General features: G+C 50.6%; 1 protein-coding gene across 7 annotated transcripts in view; it reads right to left on the bottom strand.

Moving 5' to 3' along the window:
- SETDB2 (SET domain bifurcated histone lysine methyltransferase 2) overlaps positions 1–20,541 on the bottom strand; it is a 160,378-nt gene that overhangs the window by 70,061 nt on the left and 69,776 nt on the right. For all 7 annotated transcript variants that reach the window (XM_069758848.1, XM_069758855.1, XM_069758850.1 and 4 more), the window contains one exon: positions 18,497–19,054. In XM_069758848.1, the coding sequence (XP_069614949.1) occupies positions 18,497–19,054 (558 nt within the window). The remainder of the gene's footprint in view (positions 1–18,496; positions 19,055–20,541) is intronic.

Below are 20,541 nucleotides of genomic sequence, written 5' to 3'. Positions count from 1 at the left end.
GGAGGGAGCCCAAGAGCGGAATTCACAACAGTCCCCCAGCCATGGCAAATGTGGCGAAAAATTTCGGGATGGAGAGACCACTCTCCCGAGTCTATTTCTTGTCGGCTGAGGAAGTCTGCTAGCCAGTTGTCCACACCTGAAATGTGGACCGCCGAGAGAACCGACCCTGTGTCCTCTGCCCAGTGGAGGATATGTGACACTTCTCGCATCACCTGGGTACTGCGGGTCCCCCCTTGGTGATTCACATATGCCACAGCCGTGGCATTGTCCGACTGTATTCTGATGTGAGAGGCTGCCAGTAAGTGATGAAAGGTTCTCAATGCCAGGAGGATTGCACGAATTTCCAGGATGTTGATGGGCATGGTCACTTCCACTGGGGACCACTTGCCCTGTGCCCTGTGGTGCAGGTGCACTGCACTCCAACCCGTCAGGCTCGCATCGATGGTCAGAACCTTCCATTGACCTGTGAGAAAGGATTTCCCCTTGCTAGCAAGGTTTGCTTGAGCCACCAGTGCATGGACCTCTTGGTTGACGACGATAGCCGGAACTCCCTGTCGAGAGAGAAAGGGTTCTTGTCCCAGGACTTGAGGATGGCTAGTTGGAGAGGCCTGAGTCGAAACTGGGCAAATGGGACGGCTTCTATTGCTGCCCCCCTCCTGCCAAGGACTCTCATGTCAAACCAGAGAGATCGAGGGGGTTTGCAGAGGAGGGTGCGAACTCCTAAGCGAAGAGCCAGTGGCTTGTCCTTGGGAAGGAGCACTAGACCCCTGGAGGTGTTGAATAGCATTCCAGGAACGTCAGAGACTGACTCGGGGTTGGTGATGACTTTTGTAAGTTGACTAACCAGCCCATGTGACTCAGTGTCGATTGTAATTGAGACGCTGAGCTTGCAGTCCTTGAAGGAGGGAGCCTTGATGAGTAGATCGTCCAAGTAGGAAACGACTACTATGCCTGGAATGCAGGACGTCCATGGTGGCCGCGATGACTTTGGTAAACACTCTGGGAGCCGTGGCGAGTCCGAACGGGAGAGCCACGAATTGGTAGTGGTCCTGGTCGATTGCGAACCTGAGAAACCTCTGATGGGCAGGTGCAATCGGTATATGCAGGTATGCGTCTTGTATGTCTATGGAGGCGAGATATTCTCCCTTCTCCATGGACGCAATGATGGACCGAAGAGACTCCATGCGGAAGTGACGGACCCGTACATATTTGTTGAGTTGTTTTAGGTCCAATATGGGCCGCACCACTGCCTCCTTTCTTGGGGACTACGAATAGATTGGAGTAGAACCCTCGGAAGCGCTCGGCCGTGGGGACCGGTACTATGACTCCTGCTTGAAGAACGAGGAGACTGCTTGTCGGAAGGCACGAGCCTTGGCCGGTGGTTTTGGGGGCACAGAAAGGAAGAATCGGTCCGGTGGGTTGGAGGCGAACTCTATCTTGTACCCGGAAGACACTAATTCCCTGACCCACCTGTCTTCTGTAATAGGCAACCAGACTTGATGAAAGAGCAAAAGTCGGCCGCCTATGGGTGTGGCGTCTTTCGGAGTCCGTGAGTCATGATGAGGAGAAAGTCTGAGATTTTCCTCCTCTGGGCTTGGACTAGGCTGCTTTTGACTGCCAGGTCTTGTCCGACCTTTGCGTGTCGACCGTGAGTTGTCCCTGCGTGGGGAACAGTTACGATTTTGTGCTGGACGCGAGACGGACCAGCCCGAAGAATTCAGAAAGGATCGGAATAGAGTTTGGTTACGCTTCTTGTAAGTGCGTTTAGGTTTCAGTTGGGGAAGAGAGGTACTCTTACCCCCAGTGGCGTTGGATATCATCGTGTCCAACTGTTCACCAAAAAGTCGCCCACTGAGGTAGAGGAGGTGCGTGAGGGACTTCTTTGAGGCTGCGTCCGCTTTCCATTCCCGCAGCCAGAGGATACGCCGAATTGTGATGGCGTTTGATGCTATCCCCGCTACACCCCTTGCTGAATCCAGAGCTGCATGAAGCATGTAATCTGCTACGCCTGCTATTTGAACCGCTTGGTCCGACAGCTCAGGAGCGGATGCTTGGAGGCCAGCTTGTAAATTTTTGGCCCAGGCCAGAATGGCCTTGGCAGCCCAAACGGAAGCAAACGCAGGAGCCATGGATGCCCCTGCAGCCTCGAAAATTGAACGAGCCATGCGTTCTACCTGCCGGTCTGCTGCATCCCTGAGGGTTGACCTATCTGGCAGTGAAAGGAGGGACTGTGCTGCTAGTCTAGAGACTAGGGGGTCCACTTCGGGCGGGTCTGTCCATTCCTTGGTATCCTTTCTTTGGGAAGGGGTACCTAGCCTCCAGATATTTGCTTTTAGCAAATTTTTTCTCAGGCTGTGAAATCTGCTTTTTAAGGATCGCCTTAAACTGGGTGGTTAGAGAAAACCTTAGGCAGCTTCAGTGGTCCTTCAAAGGAAATCTTGTGTTCTGGGGCCTCTGGTGGCGGATCAGAAATGTCCAGCACCCGATGGATGGAAGAGATTAAGTCCTCAACTAGCGCTGTATTGCTAGGAGGGATTGGGATCAGGGACCCCCTCTGTTTCCTTGTCTGAGTCTGAGTCACAGATGCCTTCCGAATCCAGTGTATCACTGAGGCGTCCCCTGCTGGGTGAGCTGGGGCGGAGGCCTTCTCTGGTCGGGGATTGCGGAGATCTGCATTGTCTACCCCTGGAAGGGGACGGTCTAGATGACCTAGAACTACGGTGTCTCTCCCTAGAAGGGTATGACCGTGTGCTATGGGATGACGCAGATGAACGTGACCTAAGGGTCCGCTTGCGTCCTGACCTGATGTGGATGTGCCAGGGTTGTCCTGTCCCTGAGTCAAGCTCCCCCTTTGCTGGGTAGCGGTCATAGCCGAGGCATGACTCTGCAGAGCCTGAAGCAATGTGGAGGTTAGGTTATCTAGAGACTGCGTCATAGATTGCGACATCTGAGTGACCCATTTCGGCGTGGCATTAGACACTGAGGCATTAGCAGGGGCCTCTTGGGGCTCTGACACAGTAGTCTGAGTGCAGCCCTGGCAGTGCGGGTACGTGTTGCCGCTGGGGAGAGCGGTCCCGCAGGCTGTGCAGAATGCATAATAGAAGTCCTGCCTGGTTCTCTTGGACCTTGAGCCTGGCATAGTGCACAGAGTGCAAAAGGACTGGCTAGCACCTTACAGGGGTAGCTATGCAGAGTAACCTTATAGAGGAGCCTTATAGGGAATATGGATTCACAGCCGAGTAAAACAACCCAGCTGTGATCTTACCCCACCAGTTTGCTCCTAGGTCCAGCGCCGAAGAACCACAGTCCTGTGCCCCCTGGAGACTAGCTGGCCTGGTCCTGCTGACCGGGAGATGCAGGGTTAATCCTTGCTGCAGTAGAAATGGCAGCGAGGAGAAGAGGCAGGGAGAGAAGGGGGCGGAGAGCTGAGGAAAAAAGGCGGCTAAGCTGTGTAAAAGCGCGCCCTTTCTGTCTCGATCCGTCCCCTCTGTGACACTGTAGAGTGTCATATTTGTCATCCGGGGGGAGGGCCGGGGGGCAGAGAGGAGGCGGCAGCTTCAGCTAGGCCGAAGCCGCGGCCTAAATTAGATGCCTGATGCCCAGAAAGGCTCCAGGCTGGCGCGGAAGTCCGGGAGGGGGTCGGATCTGAACCGGACCCCCCCCCCCCCCCCCCCCCGGATTTGAAGGCAGGATAGCGGTGGGGCTATAAGCGGAAGGGGGGGGCCCTGTGAGGGGTCCCCCTGAGGCAGCATACAGCTGGTGCTGCCGCAGATACAGAGTGCAGGGAGCCCTGTGTCTCTATTGTGCCATGCCTGCCTGCACTCCCCCCGGCCCCGAAAGGAGCCCGCAGCTGGGCTGGGGTCCCTGGATGCAGGCGCAATGTGCTGGCCCATTACTGGGAGCGGCAGAGTGCTGCCTGTACAGGCCCTACCTGAGGCTTCTCAACCTAATGCCCCCAGAGGGGGATTAGGGAGGGTGCTGCTATGACCTTCAGGCGACTTCATCCTCGCCTCGACCTCAACCCATAAACCAAAAGGAATAGGGCAAGGAGGGGGGTTCTCTACTTCGAACCAGCACCCGAGGGACTGGGGAAGGAGCGACATAGGGAATAGCCATCTCGACTTCAACCGGGCGCCCCGTAATAGGGGGCCGAGGAAGGAACCATGCCGGGAGTCTCACAGGAGACCCACTTTTCTTCACCTGTAATCCGTTGGAAAAAACGGAGTAAAAAATCTTAGGTGTGCCTCCTATGCGACACTAAGCAAAAACTGGAGAAGGCTGACGCCGTCCAGGGGTGTATACTGCAGAGGAGGACCTACGGTTAATCTTTTTCAGATTATGCATAGTGTCGCCTCCTAGTGGACAGCAGCATAACACCCATGGTCCTGTGTCCCCCAATGAGGCGACAGAGTAAAATGTCTTCCAGGTACGGTGATAGATTCGGACCGATGTGGGTTTACGGGCACTAACCATAGTGGAAATGACCTGTTGAGAAAATCCAGCCTGGGTCAAGACTCAGGATTCAACAACCACGTCGTTACAACACAGGGCCCCTAAGTTCTGGTGGTAGATCGGGCCCTGGGAGATCAGATCTGGCCGATACAGCAGCCTTCATTGTATTTCGGCGACGAGGCGCACCAACTCTGCGAATCACGAATGGTGTGGCCAATCGGGAGCGACCAGGATCACTGGGACTCCTTCTGCTTTGATTTTCCTGATTACTCTGGGGAGTAACTGTAGAGGGGGAATAATGTACAGAAGGCAGAATAGGCGCCACGAAAGAACCAGAGCATCCACTTCGATTGCCTGTGGATCTCGAGACCTCGCTATAAACTGGGGAACCATGGCATTCAGTCTGGACGCCATGAGATCCACATATGGTGTTTCCCAGCAAAGACAGATCTGGTTGAGGACTTCCGGATGAAGCTCCCACTCCCCTGAGGCGAGATCCTGGCAGCTGAGGAAGTCCGCCGTTCAGTATTCCACTCCTGGAATGTGCACCACTGAGATCACCGAGTGGTTGTTCTCTGCCCATCGAAGGATGTGAGTTACCTCGGACATGGCCGCCCTGCTGCGTGTACCCCCTTGTCTGATTGAATACGGATGGGGCAACCTGCTAGAAAATGATGGAACTGCTGCAGGGCCAGTCGAATAGCACGGATCTCCAGAACGTTGATCGGTAGCTTCGATTCGTGAACTAACCAGCGGTCTTAAGCAGTGTGGTGGCGGAAGACTGCTCCCCAGCTCGAAAGACTGGCATCGGTTGTCATCATCAGCCATTGAACGGGTAGGAAAGACTTCCCCCGGTTGAAAAGTTCAATGTCCACCACCTGAGAGCCTGTCTGACCTTCAGGGACAAGTGGCACCTGCGGTTGAGAGAAAACGGGTTTCTGTCCCAAACTGCCAGAATGGCATGTTGTAGGGAATGAAGGTGCAGTTTGGCAAAAGGGACCGCTTCCATTGCAGCCACCATCTTTCCTAGTACCCTCATTGCAAACCGGATGGAGTGAGGGGAAGACTGACGAAGTGCTCGGGCTCCTTGTTGAAGGGCTAAGACCTTGTTTGGAGGGAGAACTACGAACCCCCGAGACGAGTCCAGGGACATTCCTAGAAATGAAATCTGTTGGGGTAGGACAGGAGAGGATTTGCTTACGTTTATCAGCCAGCCCAGGTGAGAAAGGGTATCGCAAGTAATGCGAATGGACTCCGTGCAGTTGTGGAAAGATGGACCCTTGATCAACAGGTTGTCCAGATAGGGCAGAACGATCTCGCCCCGAGAGTGCAGGATGGACATGACAGCTACCATGACCTTTGTGAACATTCTGGGAGCCATAGCGAGGCCAAAGGGCAGGGCCATGAATTGAAAATGCTGGTCACGAATGGCGAAGAGCAGGAATCTCTGGTGAGGAAGAAAAATCGGAATAAGTAAGTGTCTCGGATGTCGATTGAGGCCAAGAATTCTCCCTCTTCCAGGAAAGTGATAACTGAGCGCAGAGATTCCATGCTGAAATAATAGACCTTAACAAACTTGTATAGACGTTTGAAGTCTAGTATGGGTCTTACCCTTTCCGTCCTTCTTTGGGAAGACGAAAAGGTTTGAATAGAAACCCTGAAACCTTTCGCTTTCTGGGACGGGGACAATGACGTCATCGTGACGCAATGCGTCTATGGCCTGGGAGAAAGCGTTGTCCCTTGCCTCTGAAGAGGGAGGACAAGAGGGAAAGAAACGTGAAGTTGGGCACGTAGCAAAGTCGATCTTGTATCCGGATGACACCAGATCTCTGACCTACTCGTTGGAGACGACGGAAAGCCAGACCTGACGAAAGAAGTAGGCAGCCGCCTACCTTGCCGGTGTCGACCGGATAGGCAGCGTAAGGAAAATTTCTGAGACCTAGGACCTTTAGGTCTCGACTGCTTGGTTCAGGACTTTCAATACTGGTTAGGTCTGTACGAGACCTGAGCTCCTCCATCCCTTCATGGAGAACGTCCTTAACCGGATGAAGTAGTGGTAGTAGCGCAGCCTGGAGTGGAGTGTAAGGAATGGAAACAGATTTGTTGCGGTCTCTGAAATGGATGCCTAAGTCTCTCTTGGGGAAGGAATTTACGCTTTCCTCCCGTAGCATCGGAAAGAGGGATTTTTGTGTTACTCACCGTAAAATCCATTTCTCCGAGACGCTCATTGGGGGACACAGGACTGTGGGTGTATGCTTCTGCCGCCAGGAGGCTGACACTAAGTAAACATAAAAAAAGGTTTAGCTCCTCCCCCGTCGTATACACGCTGACACTGGCTACCAGAGAATCCAGTTTGGTGCAAAAGCAGTAGGAGAACAAAAGAAAAATAATACATCAGCATAAATACAGAAAACTCATGTCTAGAAAAGACTTCACTTGACTGATAATTTCAGATACAAAAAAGCAGCCATCCGGCTACCAGGGAGGGAGCTGTGTCCCCCAATGAGCGACTCGGAGAAAAGGATTTTACGGTGAGTAACACAAAAATCCCTATTTCTCCTTTGCCTCATTGGGGGACACAGGACTGTGGGATGTCTTAAAGCAGTCCCTGGGTGGGGAATTAACTCACCGGTATAACATCCAGGCATCTGCCGCCTTTAAGTGCGCTACCGCTGCCTGAAGAATCCTTCTACCCAGACTTGCATCTGCAGAGGTCTGAGAGTGGATATTGTAGTGTTTGGAAAAGGTATGCAGACTAGACCATGTCGCAGCCTTGCAAAGCTGTTCTGCTGAGGAATCGCCCAGGAAGCCCCCACTGCTCTAGTGGAATGAGTTCTGATTCCAGCCAGAAACACCATGCCCTTGGCGCGGTAGGCTTCCTGAATAGCTGAACGTATCCGTATCCACCTGGCCAAGGTAGATTTTGAGGCCGCGAATCCCTTCCTGCGACAATCCGGGAGGACAAACAGAACATCCGTCTGTCAAAAAGGAGCTGTTCGAGAAATGTACCTCCTCAGCGCTCTCACTAGATCCAGCGTATGGAGTGCTTTTTCCACAGGGAACATCGGTGCCAGGCAAAAAGAGGGAAGAACTATATCCTCGCTAATGTGGAACGAGGAAACTACCTTCGGCAAGAAGGAGGGCGCTGGTCTGAGCACCACCTTATCCTGATAGAACTGTAGAAAAGGAACACGACAGGAAAGAGCTGCCAGCTCTGATACCCGCCTAATGGAGGTTATGGCCACAAAGGATACGACTTTCCAGAAAAGGAAACTTAAAGAAATGTCCTGAAGCGGTTCGAAAGGAGCTTCCTGTAAGGCCCTTAAGACTAAATTAAACCTCCAGAGGAGTCCTATAAGGGGGGACCTTATGAGCGACTCCCTGAAAGAAGGTCTTTACCTGAAGGTTAGTAGCAATCCTGCGCTGAAAAATGACCAACAAGGCTGAAATCTGTCTTTTAAGAGTACTTGGTGCCAGCCCTGAATCCAGGCCCGCTTGGAGAAAGGCAAGAATATTTGGGATGGAAAAACGTAGTGGAGGTAGTCCACGCTCTCTGCACCATGAAAGAAAAACCTTCCAAGTGTGATAATAAATCCGTGCTGAAACAGATTTCCGGGCACTAATCAGGGTATCAGCCACCTCCTGGGAGAACCCGGCTTGTGTTAAAACTCAAGATTCAACGGCCAGGCTGTTAAATGCAGGGCCCCTAAGTTCTGGTGGTAAATCGGCCCCTGAGATAGAAGATCCGGACGGTCGGGAAGCCGCCACGGAACTCCGGTGAGCAGCTGTACTAGGTCTGCGTACCATGACCGACGTGGCCAATCCGGGACAACCACAATAGCTGGCACTCCCTCTGACTTGATTTTCTTGATCACCTTTGGGAGCAGTGCCAGAGGGGGGGGGAACAGATATGGGAAATGAAATTGGTTCCAAGCCAGAACCAACGCATCCACGGCGATAGCCTGTGGATCTCGATACCGGGCGACAAACCTGGGCACCTTGGCATTCCTCCCGGAAGCCATTAGATCCACGTCCGGAGTCCCCCATTGATGACATATTTGCTGAAATACCTTGGGATGGAGAGACCATTCCCCAGACGCAAGGCCCCACCGCCCAGTTCTCCTCGCCCGGAATGTGGACTGCCGAAATTACTGAGTGATTCCTCTCAGCCCAGTAAAGTATTTGCTTTACTTCCTGCATGGCCGCCTTGCTGTGGGTGCCCCCCTGATGATTTATATATGCCACGGCCGTGGCATTGTCCGATTGAATCCGGACAGGACGGCCCGCCAGAAGATGATGGAAATGCTGCAAAGCCAGTCGAACTGTCCGAATCTCTAAGAGATTGATCGGAAGACCTGACTGCCGAGGGGACCAGCGCCCCTGAGCTGTGTGGTGAAAGAACACTGCTCCCCAACCTAGGAGACTGACATCCGTTGTCACCACTAGCCAATGGGTCAGAGGAAAGGGTTTGCCCTTTAGTAGGGATTGGCTGGTTAACCACCATGAGAGAGGCTGCCTGACCTGGGGGGACAGATGGCACCTGAGGTTGAGGGAGAATGGATTCTTGTCCCATGCTGTTAAAAGAGCATGTTGGAGAGGTCGAAGATGAAGTTGTGCAAATGGTATTGCTTCCATTGTCGCAATCATCCTCCCTAAGACCCTCATGCAGGACCGGATTGTATGACAGCTTGGCTGCCGAAGGACCCCCACCTCTAGCCGGAGAGCCAGGACCTTGTCCTGGGGCAAGAAAATCAGAGCCTGAGAGGTGTCGAAAATTAACCCTAGAAATGAAATTTTCCGAGATGGTACGAGGGATGACTTTTTTAAATTCAGACGAGAACCCAGATGAGAAAGAGTGTCTAGCGAAATGCTGACATTTTCCTCGCAGGCCTGAAAGGACAGGACCCTTGATAAGAAGGTCGTCTAGATATGGCAAAACCAGTATGCCTCGGGAGTGCAGAATGGCCACAACTGTCGCCATGACCTTTGTGAACACCCTGGGAGCGGAGGCCAGCCCGAAGGGTAAAGCCGTGAACTGGAAATGTAGGTCGGTTATGGCAAAATGTAGAAATCTTTGATGTGAAGGAAATATGGGAATATGCAGGTAGGCATCCTGAATGTCTATCGAGGCTAAGAATTGCCCCTTTTCCATTGACGCAATGACTGACCGAAGAGATTCCATTCGAAAGTGACGAATGTTGGCAAACCTGTTTAAACGTTTCAGGTCCAGAATGGGCCTTACCGTTCCGTCCTTTTTGGGCACTACAAACAGGTTGGAATAGAACCCCTGAAATCTCTCCTCCTTTGGAACTGGAATGATAACCCCGCGAAGTTGAAGGGACTCTATAGAATTGAACAGGGCTTGACGCCAGGATTCGGACCTGGGGAGACGGGATGAAGAACCGGCGTGGCGGTTGACAAACAAACTCTATCTTGTATCCTGAAGACACCAGCTCTCCTACCCACCTGTCGTGAACGGAGTTGAGCCAGGCCTGGTGAAACAAAAGTAGGCGTCCTCCCACTCTGTTGGTGGAGATCCAAGGATGCCTCCAGTCACTTGGCCAAAAACCTATGGAACCTAGATCCCCTCGATCTAGGCAGCTGGGAACGCATTCTTCCCAATGGATTGGCTCTATAGGAGACCCGATTATCTCGGTCCTGGTTGGGTCAACCCTGCGCAGCGAGGTTTGACGCTGGGCCTGAAACTGGCGACAAAAAGGCTGTCTAATCCTTTGCTGTAGGAGAAAATTGCTTTTCCCTCTTGTGGTATCAGTTGAGCTGATCCAGCTTCTCTCCGCACAAACGACCCCCCTGATACAGGAGGGTTGTAAGGGATTTCTTAGAGGTAGAATCTGCTCGCCATGTTCTTAACCAGAGAGCCCTTCTAATGGCAATAGCATTCACTGCCGCCGATGCAGCACAGTCTGCTGCATCTAAGGACGCATTAATCAGATAGCTCCCGGCAAAAGCTATCAGATTTCACATTTCTGTCAACTCCACTGGCAAGTCCCTCTCTTGATGGGCCTTTGTCAAGGATTCTGACCAAGACATCATAGCCTTAGCAACCTAAGTTGCCGCAAAAGAAGGAAAAAGGGCCTCAAAAATGGAACAAGTCAAACTTTCTAAGGCGAGCCGTAGGATCCTTAATAGAAGAGCCGTTGGGAAGGGATAACAAAGTGTTAGACGCCAGTCGGGACACCGGAGGATAGACCGAAGGGGATTCTGCCCATTTATTACGTAGCTCAGGAGTAAAAGGGTATCTTGCCCTCAAAGCTTTTTGCCCTGAAAAACGTCTGTCCGGGTGCTCCCGATGCCGCTGAACCAGATCCTCAAACTCAGGGTGAGATGAAAAAACCCTATGAAACTGTTTGGCCCGCTTAAATGAAACTTTGTGGTCCCAGCGGGTTCGTCTTTTATTCCCAGGGTCTGGTTGACGGCCTCAATCAGGCTGTCAACAGACTCCTGAAACCCAAGAGTCTCTAGATTAAGGGACCCCACTGAATCATAGTCTGACCAGAGTTCCTCGCTTTCTGCTGGGGAAGGTGAGCGAGAGACGGAAGTCCAGGATGCTAATTCACCTGATGGCCCAGGAGACGCTGTGAGAGTTTGCTTCCCCCGTGTCTGCCTAGTGCAGCGTGGCCCCTGCAGGCCGGAGGTTCCTGAGAAACGGAGGATCTCTCTAAGACAGATGAACTGCTGTCCCTGACTCCAGCCGGGGTCTGAAGGAACTCGATTGCTTTAGTTAGGGACGCCATGGATTGTGATAATGACATGACCCATTCTGGTGGAACCACCCCAGTCTCTGCCTGAGATGCAGGAGTAACTCGCAGGGGGGGCTCCTGATCGCAATCAGAGTCGCAGGCCTTGCAGAGACGATTACTCTGGGCATGCGGGAAAGGAGACCGACAGGCTACACATACGGTATATAGGACCGTATGAGATTTGGTCCTTCTAGACATGGTGATCTGCAGATGCTATAATCAGGGGCTCTAAATTGGAGAAGAGGAGATGCTTCTGCTGTCAGGCTGGGGGAAGAGGCACCTACCCCAGTCCTGTGTCCCTGCACGTACTGTGGAGCTGACCATCAAAATGGAGAGAATGTGCCACCTTTATTCCATGCCGACATCCGGGGGAGGAACTGCCGGGATTGCAGCGCCGCTGCGGCCTATGGCAGGCCGAAGCCGGACCTAGATTTCCCCTCAGAGAGGAAAGGAGGGGGCGGACCCGGAACTAGTCACGCCGTAGGGGGTGGGGCTTCTGTGTGCTGCCTATCCTGGCCGGAAGCCGGGGAAACTACCCCATGATTGCTCCAGAAGAGCGCGCCGAGATGCTAGGCCGCAGCATGGCGTCGCGCTGGAAAGCCTGCGGCGCCTGCTGCACTGGACCTGCTGCGGTGCCGCCTGGTGTCGGAAGGATAGTGGCACCGCCTAGAGCTTGAAAGGATTACGACAGCGGTCCGGCAAAAGAATGCGGTGCTGTCGTCCCCACCGCCATCTGACCCTCCATAGATGCCCTTTCAAGGTAACCCGCGCTGTATTAGGAGGCCCTCCCCGGTTGTGCTTAAAGATTTAGCGGGGGGAGGGCAGAAGAAAAGATGCTGCAGGAACTCCATCTTCCCTCCCTAGGATGAGGAGAGGGCCCACCACCCCTCTATCACCGCTGCTGAATCATTGGTGTAGTAAACAGGGGGTCGCACGGACATCCGCGAGCACCTGTACAGCGTATGGTCTTTGTTACCTTAGGGTAGTCAGGGCTAAGTCCGGCATGTAATCCCACGTCGCGTGAAAGGAGACGTGGAGAGTACTCGCACGTGCTCGCCCGTTGCTGGTTTCGGGAGATCGGACCCCTTCAAAAGGATCCGTCGCCCCTCTCAATCCTTTAAGATGTAGAGAAGAAAAAAGGGGTCCAAAGGATCCGGGACCCAGACGTGTGCCTCCTTCAGACGCTAAGCATGAACTGGATTCTCTGGTAGCCAGTGTCAGGGTGTATACGACGGGGGAGGAGCTAAACTTTTTTTATGTTTACTTAGTGTCAGCCTCCTGGCGGCAGAAGCATACACCCACAGTCCTGTGTCTCCCAATGAGGCGAAGGAGAAATAACCTGATCCATATTTTCTCCAAATAAGCCACCGCTTTGATAAGGAAGGGAGGTGAGAGACTTTTTTGATGTAGAGTCCGCCTTTCACGCTCTGAGCCATAATGTCTTTCTGATAGTGATGGCATTGGCTGCTGATTGAACAGCACAACCGGCCGCATCAATGGATGCATGTACCTGGTAATCACCTGCCCGGGAAATTTGGTTGGCAAGGTGCGCCGCCTCTGGAGGAAGTTTACTGCTCCGAAGTGAAGTAGCTAAGGTCTCTGACCAGAAAACCATTGCCTTAGCTACCCATGCTCCAGCAAAGGATGGATAGAGAGCCGAACCGGAGGCCTCAAAGAAAGAGCGAGCCAAACTTATGCTCTGACGGTCTGTGAGATTTTTGATGGATGAGCCATCCGGCACGGATAGAAGAGTTTTGGACACTAGGCAGGATACTCGGGATCTACTGCCGAAGATTGAGCCCAATCTTTTCTCAGATCAGCTGAAAAGATATTTTGCTTCAAGAGGCCTTTGTCCTGTGAAGCATTTATCAGGGTGTTCTCTGTGCCTATTAATTATGGCTCTAAATTCAGGATGAATATCAAAAGCCTTTTGAGAGTGTTTAGTCCTTTTAAAGAACACGGTTTGATCCGGAGTGGAGCCAGAATCTTCCTCAAACTTTAAAGCCTGGTTGACAGCCTCAATCAGCGAATCCACTGTTTTCTGAAAATCTGGCGAATCCAGATCATAGGAACCATCAGATTCCTGAAAACGCTCCGGTCCCCCGAAAGATCACGGAGGGATTCAAATCGGTTTGGCCAGCGAAGCCATGGATTGAGACAGTGACGAAGCCCAATCAGGGGGACTAGGTACACTGGGCTCGGTGGCAGCGGAGGGCTCCTGAGCACAGTTGGGGTCACAGGCATTGTAGAGCGGCGAACTCTGAGCCTTAAGAAACGCAGACTGGCATGAAGAGCATGAAGCAAAAATATAGCCATAGTCTTGTTAGACTTTTTAGATGCCTTAGGCTGGGACATGATGTACCCTTCAATGTGGCCCTATAATAATAGGGGCTGCTGAGAAGGGATACTGCTGAGAAAAAGGGTTACAGCAGGGACGAGGATGTATAATGCAGCGCTCCCTTAGGCCGGGTTCACATTGCGTTGCTGGCGTCCGTTAGACGGACTACGTTACACCGCGGCATAACCCAGTCCGTTAACGCCGCCATTAATACCTATGTCAGACGCATCGCTAGCGCACACCCACAATGGGCGTGCGCCAGCGATGTGCCGTCATTGAGTGACGGACCCTGAGACGCGGGCTGTAGCGTTTCCGGGTCCGTCACTGCTAGCTATCTGCGCTAGCGCGATGGAATGTCGGCACTTGCGTTAACAGCAGCCCGTTAACGTATGTGTTGAACGGGCTGCTGTTAACGCAATGTGAACCCGGCCTTACCCAGTTGTGTCCCCGCTCCTCCTGCGTTTCTCCAATTGCGTGGCCACTGCGCTGAGAACATTTGCTGCTGGGACCTTTCCTTCCTGATGGCAGCTAGTGTGTCCTGAGGCGGTCTGGGGGGGGGGGGGGGGGGGAGAAAGATGGCCCCCGAGATCTCAGAGGTGCTTCTCGTGCTGTGTGATAAGCGCCAGGACCAGTGGGCGGAGCCTCCGCATGGCATCATTGCATGGGCTGAGATAGGGGTTGCGGCCTAGTACAGGGCCAAAGCCAGGGACTAAATTTGCAGCGCCGGCCGGCATCGATGCAGGAAGAGGCCGAATGCGCGCCCCCCAAGTCATAATGGTTCATCCTTAAACAGCGCTGCCCCAGACCACCTGAAAGGAGCCCTCCAACCCCGGCACTTACCCAGAGAAGCTGGCGGGTGGCAGGTCCTCCTGTGCTGCTGCTGGTTTGAACGGTGCAGGGATAAGGGGCAAAACCCTCAATCCACCATCCCTTTAGAAGGGAGGTGGAGAGGGACCATCCGCCTCCTTGTACCATCCGCTTTAACAGTGGTGGTGCAGTGGGGGCTGTTCGGACGCCAAAAGAGGGGCCACTGTACATCCAAAAGGTTAAATCCCCTTGGATGGGACAGGGCTGAATGTCCGGTATTAGGCCTGGCTGCGGAACAGAATACGTGGAGGTGACACTCCATGTGCCCATCCATTAGGGGTGTGGGAAGATTGGTGCCCTAGAAGTGACCCGTTGCCCCCCAAAAATTCAGCCCAGGCTTGGCATCCCACGTCGCAGGAGAGGATACGGAGAGACGATACTCTCCGTGCTCGAATGTTGATGGTTCGGGAAGATCGGAACCTTGAAAGGATCCGTCGCCCCTTCATTCCACTTGGAAAAATGTAAAAATTGGTAGAAATGTAAAAATAAAATAATAAAGAGCTTTTGGTCTGAAGACTAGACCCAAGTGCCTCCTACGGACACTAAGCAAGAACTGGTTCTCTAGGAGCCAGCACGAGGGTGTATACTAAAGAGAAGGAGCTAACTTTTTTTGTGTTGACTTAGTGTCAGCCTCCTAGTGGCAGCAGCATACACATGGTCTATGTCCTCCAAGGAGGGGAAGGAGAAAAAAGGACAATTCAGGCATTTCAATATCTTTTCTTTTACGCCATTTTATACTTTCATACATTAGTTTTAGATTTTTATAAATCTGACTTTTACAGACGCGGCAACGCAAAATATATTATTATATTATTTTTTGATTAGTAAATGGTCAAGGTTTTTAAAGTCATTATAATTCTTTTTACCTTTTTATTTCTCTTTTGTTGCCCCTTCGGGGACTTGATCTTGCAATCATTTCTATGCACTGAAGTATAGCAGTATATACTACAAGGTAGTGTCTCCTTAGTCTAGGCTTCATGGAGGTACAAAGATGGTTGTGACCAAAGCCGTCAGGAGGTGCAGACAACCCTCCGAAGCTGCACCACTCAAATGCCGCTGTAGGAGATTAACAGAGGTATTTATGTGGTTAAACAGAAGCAATCAGAGGCAGCTAATAGGAAACACAGGGCATCTGTCCTGCAAGGAGCAGGCGCTGCTCCTGAGCGTGCGCTGCTCCTGCGCCATACGACAATACCCGAAATGGGATGTACATGTAAGTAGTAAGTCAGGAGGGAGATAAATGGGTATTTCATATAAAGCTGGTTTATTGTATAACGAAAAGTGATAACTTTTTGTAAGATCGGACAGGATGCGGACTCTATTTCACATCCTCTCTCTACAGTCCATACGGTACTCCTGTCCATGAGGGCTGCTGATGGAGAAGAATATGAATAGATGCATCATTCAGCCTCCTCCGCTGCACCTACACTGATGTAATGTGAACAGCGTGTTACTATAGAGGATGCTGAATGACTTGCCCAGTTACATGCCCCTCCAACAGTAGCCATTTTATAGATGGGAGTACCGTTCAGACAACAACATAAGGAAGGCCAAGCAAAGGAACATGAAAACAGTCAAAGAGATAGCGTCAAAGAAGCATTGATCAGTAAGCAGGGCAGTTCTGAGGACCTTACATAAAATGTTTACATTATGATCAACTGGGTTGGTAATGGATTGCATTGAAAAAAGGTTAAACATCTCTGACCTAAGTTTTCTCCAATTCCAGGCACTATTTTTGGAGGGTGTCCGTCAATCACTGTTTCAAGGTATGTTCACAAATTTACGTGCAGAAATTCCCTAGTAGAATACCGGCATAAAAGATATTTCATCTACACGTTGTTAAAAGTTTTGCTGAGAAAATTGACATGAAAAGTGGAGGGGGAACCAGTCAGCAGAATTTCAGTACTCAAAATGTTTGAGCAGATATGCAAATAAGGTGGAAGAGCTATGGTAGATGTGAAGCTTCTGTCACTCCAGCTCTACTCTTTGCCCAGTGCAGCCTCCTGCTGGCTGACTGACACCCTCTATGCTGTCTGACTTCAGGCAAAAAAAAAAAGCAGAGTCAAGCAGGAGGAAGCGATGCTGGACGGGAAATAGAGCTGGAGTGACAGAGGCTTAAGATCTACCCTTTTGCATATCAATGCAAATATTGATTTCTCAGTAAGAGTAGACTAACCATCTAAAGGTATTGCTGGACTGGTCTTTTAAAGCAATATATGCGTATATAAATAGATTTTAAAGGGAGTCTGTCACCGCCAAAATCGTATATGAGCTGTGGCCACCGGCATCAGGGGCTTATCTACAGTATTCTGTAATGCTGTAGTTAAGCCCCTGATGCAACCTGAAAGATGAGAAAAAGAGGTTAGATTATACTCACCTAGGGGCAGTCCCGCTGCGGTCCGATGGGCGTCGCGGTCCGGGTCTGGTGCCTTCCATCTTCATACGATGACGTCCTCTTCTTGCCGCGGCTCCGGCGTACTTTGTCTGCCCTGTTGAGGCCTCTCTGACCGTTACCGGCGCCTGCGCACTGCAGTACTTTTCTCTGCCCTCAACAGGACAAAGTACGCCGGAGCCGCGGCAAGAAGAGGACGTCATCGTATGAAGATGGGAGGCACCAGACCTGAACCGCGACGCTCATTGGACCGGACCGCAGCGGGACCGCCCCTGGGTGAGTATAATATAACCTTTATTTCTCATCTTTCAGGTTACATCGGGGGTTTATCTACAGCATTACAGAATGCTGTAGATAAGCCCCTGATGCCGGTGGACGCAGCTCATATACGATTTTGGGGGTGACAGGTTCCCTTTAAAGGGGATCAACAGGATTTACAACCCTGACAGTGTCAATTCTTTGTGTGGAATTCATTGAGCATTCCACCCTGCAATGCAAAAAGGAAAAATCCGCAAAAAATCCCAACACATGCAACACATGGAGAGTTTTCTGTAGATATTTTCGCAGCGTATTTGCTACATATGAACATTTCCTTATTATGTACATATACTTACAAGCTTGTTTCAGAATACATTCAGGAGTATAAAAAGGAGGAAAAAAAAAAAAAAGACAACAAGTTCACTTATACCATCGTGCACAGAATTGTAGCCTCTCCTGACAAACGTTCAGGATGGTCTAGGATTGAAGGAAGAAAAAAAAAATGATCTTTTCTTCCCAGAAATAGTGCCACACTTGTCCAAATACGACGTTTTGCACAGTGATGAGGAGAGCCCATCATCCTTACACGGTGCTGCAAATGATGTAGACACTGTTGAATAGTCTGGTAAGGAATATGATTGCTTCAATGGTGTTTATGAAATCCAACCAGTGTGTATAAAGATATAGTATCCAGCATTTCCACCTTTTGTGGCATTATATGTAGCAGGGGAATGTCAGCACAGTCAGTGTAAACGTGGAACGGGTCGAGCTGTTGAATAGTCGGCTCCCTGCTGCACCATTCCGCCTGTGTGTCTGAGTCTCAGCGCAGCAGGTGCAATGGCCTCACTGTGCTCAGTCCACATACAGAGGGACTGCAGCTAGGCGAGTAGTATTTTTTATATGTCAGTATCTGTGTGGCGCTGTGGTGGCCATTATACGGTGTGGGAGAAAATAATACTGCTTTGGGGGCAATATGGCAACATAACAGTGTGTAGGAGGCACTGAGGGGGGATTTATACTTTGCTGGAGGAGCTGTGGGATCATCATACTGTACGTTTGTGTGTGTGGGGATCACACTGTGTAGGGGACATTTTTGGTGGCATCATACTGTATAAAAGCCAGAAATGGGGGATCTTAGTGGGTGAAAAAATGGGCTTCAGTAGGGGCATAATTACTACCTATGTGCGCCTCTTTAGGTAGTATCTGGTATTGCACTCCAATTCTATTCACTTGAATAGGGTTGAGTTGTAAAACCAAACACATGCCACAGACACGAGTGGCCCTGTTTCTAACCCTTGACAAACCCTTTAAAATGTCAAGCAGAAAGAGTATACTTTATCAGTTTCATTACTTTATCAGTTTCATTACATTAGTCATTTTTATCATTGTGGCAGTGTATATATTTGGCCTTCAGTTCTAAATACTTACTCATCCAAACAGCCGTCCGTACAGTCACAGCATCCTCTGAACAGGTCAGTGAAGTTATTGATGGAGTATCCGCGTGGCCAAGGGGACTTTCTGTAGGTAAAAGGAGCCGGTCTGGTTTTATCAATTTCATTGCAGACTGGAACTGGCACCCACTCTGCATCTCTGCTGATATCAGCTTCCAGAAAAAATGGCTGACTCTTGACAAGGTTTCTATCTAGCTGGAGGTAGGTATTGAACGAGAAATGATCTATGGATAAAAAGCGGCATTTCGTTTTAACGAGGTAAGAATGCACATCTTTGAAGTCCTGGAGACCCTTTCCACATGGGGTTTTGTATATCACATCCAGCTGTCTTGAGATGAGACTTGACTTGGCATGTCGTCTTTGGAAATGGCAAAGTACTGGAAATTTGAGTGGATTTTCTCTTTTACTAAAGTACGGACTCACACTGGAGAGACACATTGGCCCACAGTCGTGCTGCTCATAAAGGACATGTTTTGTGGTCAAAGCTGAAGCTGCTTCACTGGACTCCAATTCAGAACATGGTAAATTATTATCTCTGTTTAGAAAAGAACAGAAGACAAATCTTAGCGATATTTAAGGGAACCTGACAGCAAGATTGTGCACACTAACCTACAGACAGTGTCAGGTCAACGCTGTTATACTGATTACAATGATACCTGGGTGATGAAATCCGTCTTATGGTTGTTGTGTAATCTGCATTTTCAGTTTATGAGCTTCTCAGCGACCTGTGGGGGTCTTCACGTGGTGATCTGCTTACATATTCATCAGTATTGCTTATGACAGGTCTCTGATCCCTCACTGACCTGCCCCCTACATACTGAATATATGCATTGAAAAAAAAATACAAAAGTCACATTCAGCAGGCGATGGCGCCTGCACTGCAGCATGATTGCATCTATAATATGCATTTAATTATTATACTAGATGGTGGACCGATTCTAACACATCGGGTATTCTAGAATATGCATGTCCACGTAGTATATTGCCCCGTCACGTAGTATATTGCCCAGCCACGTAGTATATTGCCCAGCCACGTAGTATATTGCCCAGCCACGTAGTATATTGCCCAGCCACGTAGTATATTGCCCAGCCACATAGTATATTGCCCAGTCACGTAGTATATTGCCCAGTCACGTAGTATATTGCCCAGTCACGTAGTATATTGCCCAGTCACGTAGTATATTGCCCAGCGATGTAGCATATTGCCCAGTGACGTAGTATACAGCACAGCCACGTAGTATATTGCCCCGTCACGTAGTATATTGCCCCGTCACGTAGTATATTGCCCAGCCACGTAGTATATTGCCCAGCCACGTAGTATATTGCCCAGCCACGTAGTATATTGCCCAGCCACGTAGTATATTGCCCAGCCACGTAGTATATTGCCCAGCCACGTAGTATATTGCCCAGCCACGTAGTATATTGCCCAGCCACGTAGTATATTGCCCAGCCACGTAGTATATTGCCCAGTCACGTAGTATATTGCCCAGCCACATAGTATATTGCCCAGCCACATAGTATATTGCCCAGCCACATAGTATATTGCCCAGTCACGTAGTATATTGCCCAGTCACGTAGTATATTGCCCAGCGATGTAGCATATTGCCCAGTGACGTAGTATACAGCACAGCCACGTAGTATATTGCCCAGACACGTAGTATATTGCCCAGCCACGTAGTATATTGCCCAGCCACGTAGTATATTGCCCAGTCATGTAGTATATTGCCCAGCCACGTAGTATATTGCCCAGACACGTAGTATATTGCCCAGCTACGCAGTATATTGCCCAGCCACATAGTATATTGCCCAGCCACATAGTATATTGCCCCCAGCCACATAGTATATTGCCCAGCCACATAGTATATTGCCCAGCCACATAGTATATTGCCCAGCCACATAGTATATTGCCCAGCCACGTAGTATATTGCCCAGTCACGTAGTATATTGCCCAGCGACGTAGTATATTGCCCAGCGACGTAGTATTCAGCACAGAGCCACGTAGTATATTGCCCAGCGACGTAG

Source organism: Ranitomeya imitator, chromosome 3 (assembly GCF_032444005.1).
Source record: "Ranitomeya imitator isolate aRanImi1 chromosome 3, aRanImi1.pri, whole genome shotgun sequence".
Taxonomy (NCBI): domain Eukaryota; kingdom Metazoa; phylum Chordata; class Amphibia; order Anura; family Dendrobatidae; genus Ranitomeya; species Ranitomeya imitator.
The sequence above is the reverse complement of the archived record's forward strand: the minus strand, read 5'-3'. Positions and strand labels throughout refer to the sequence as shown.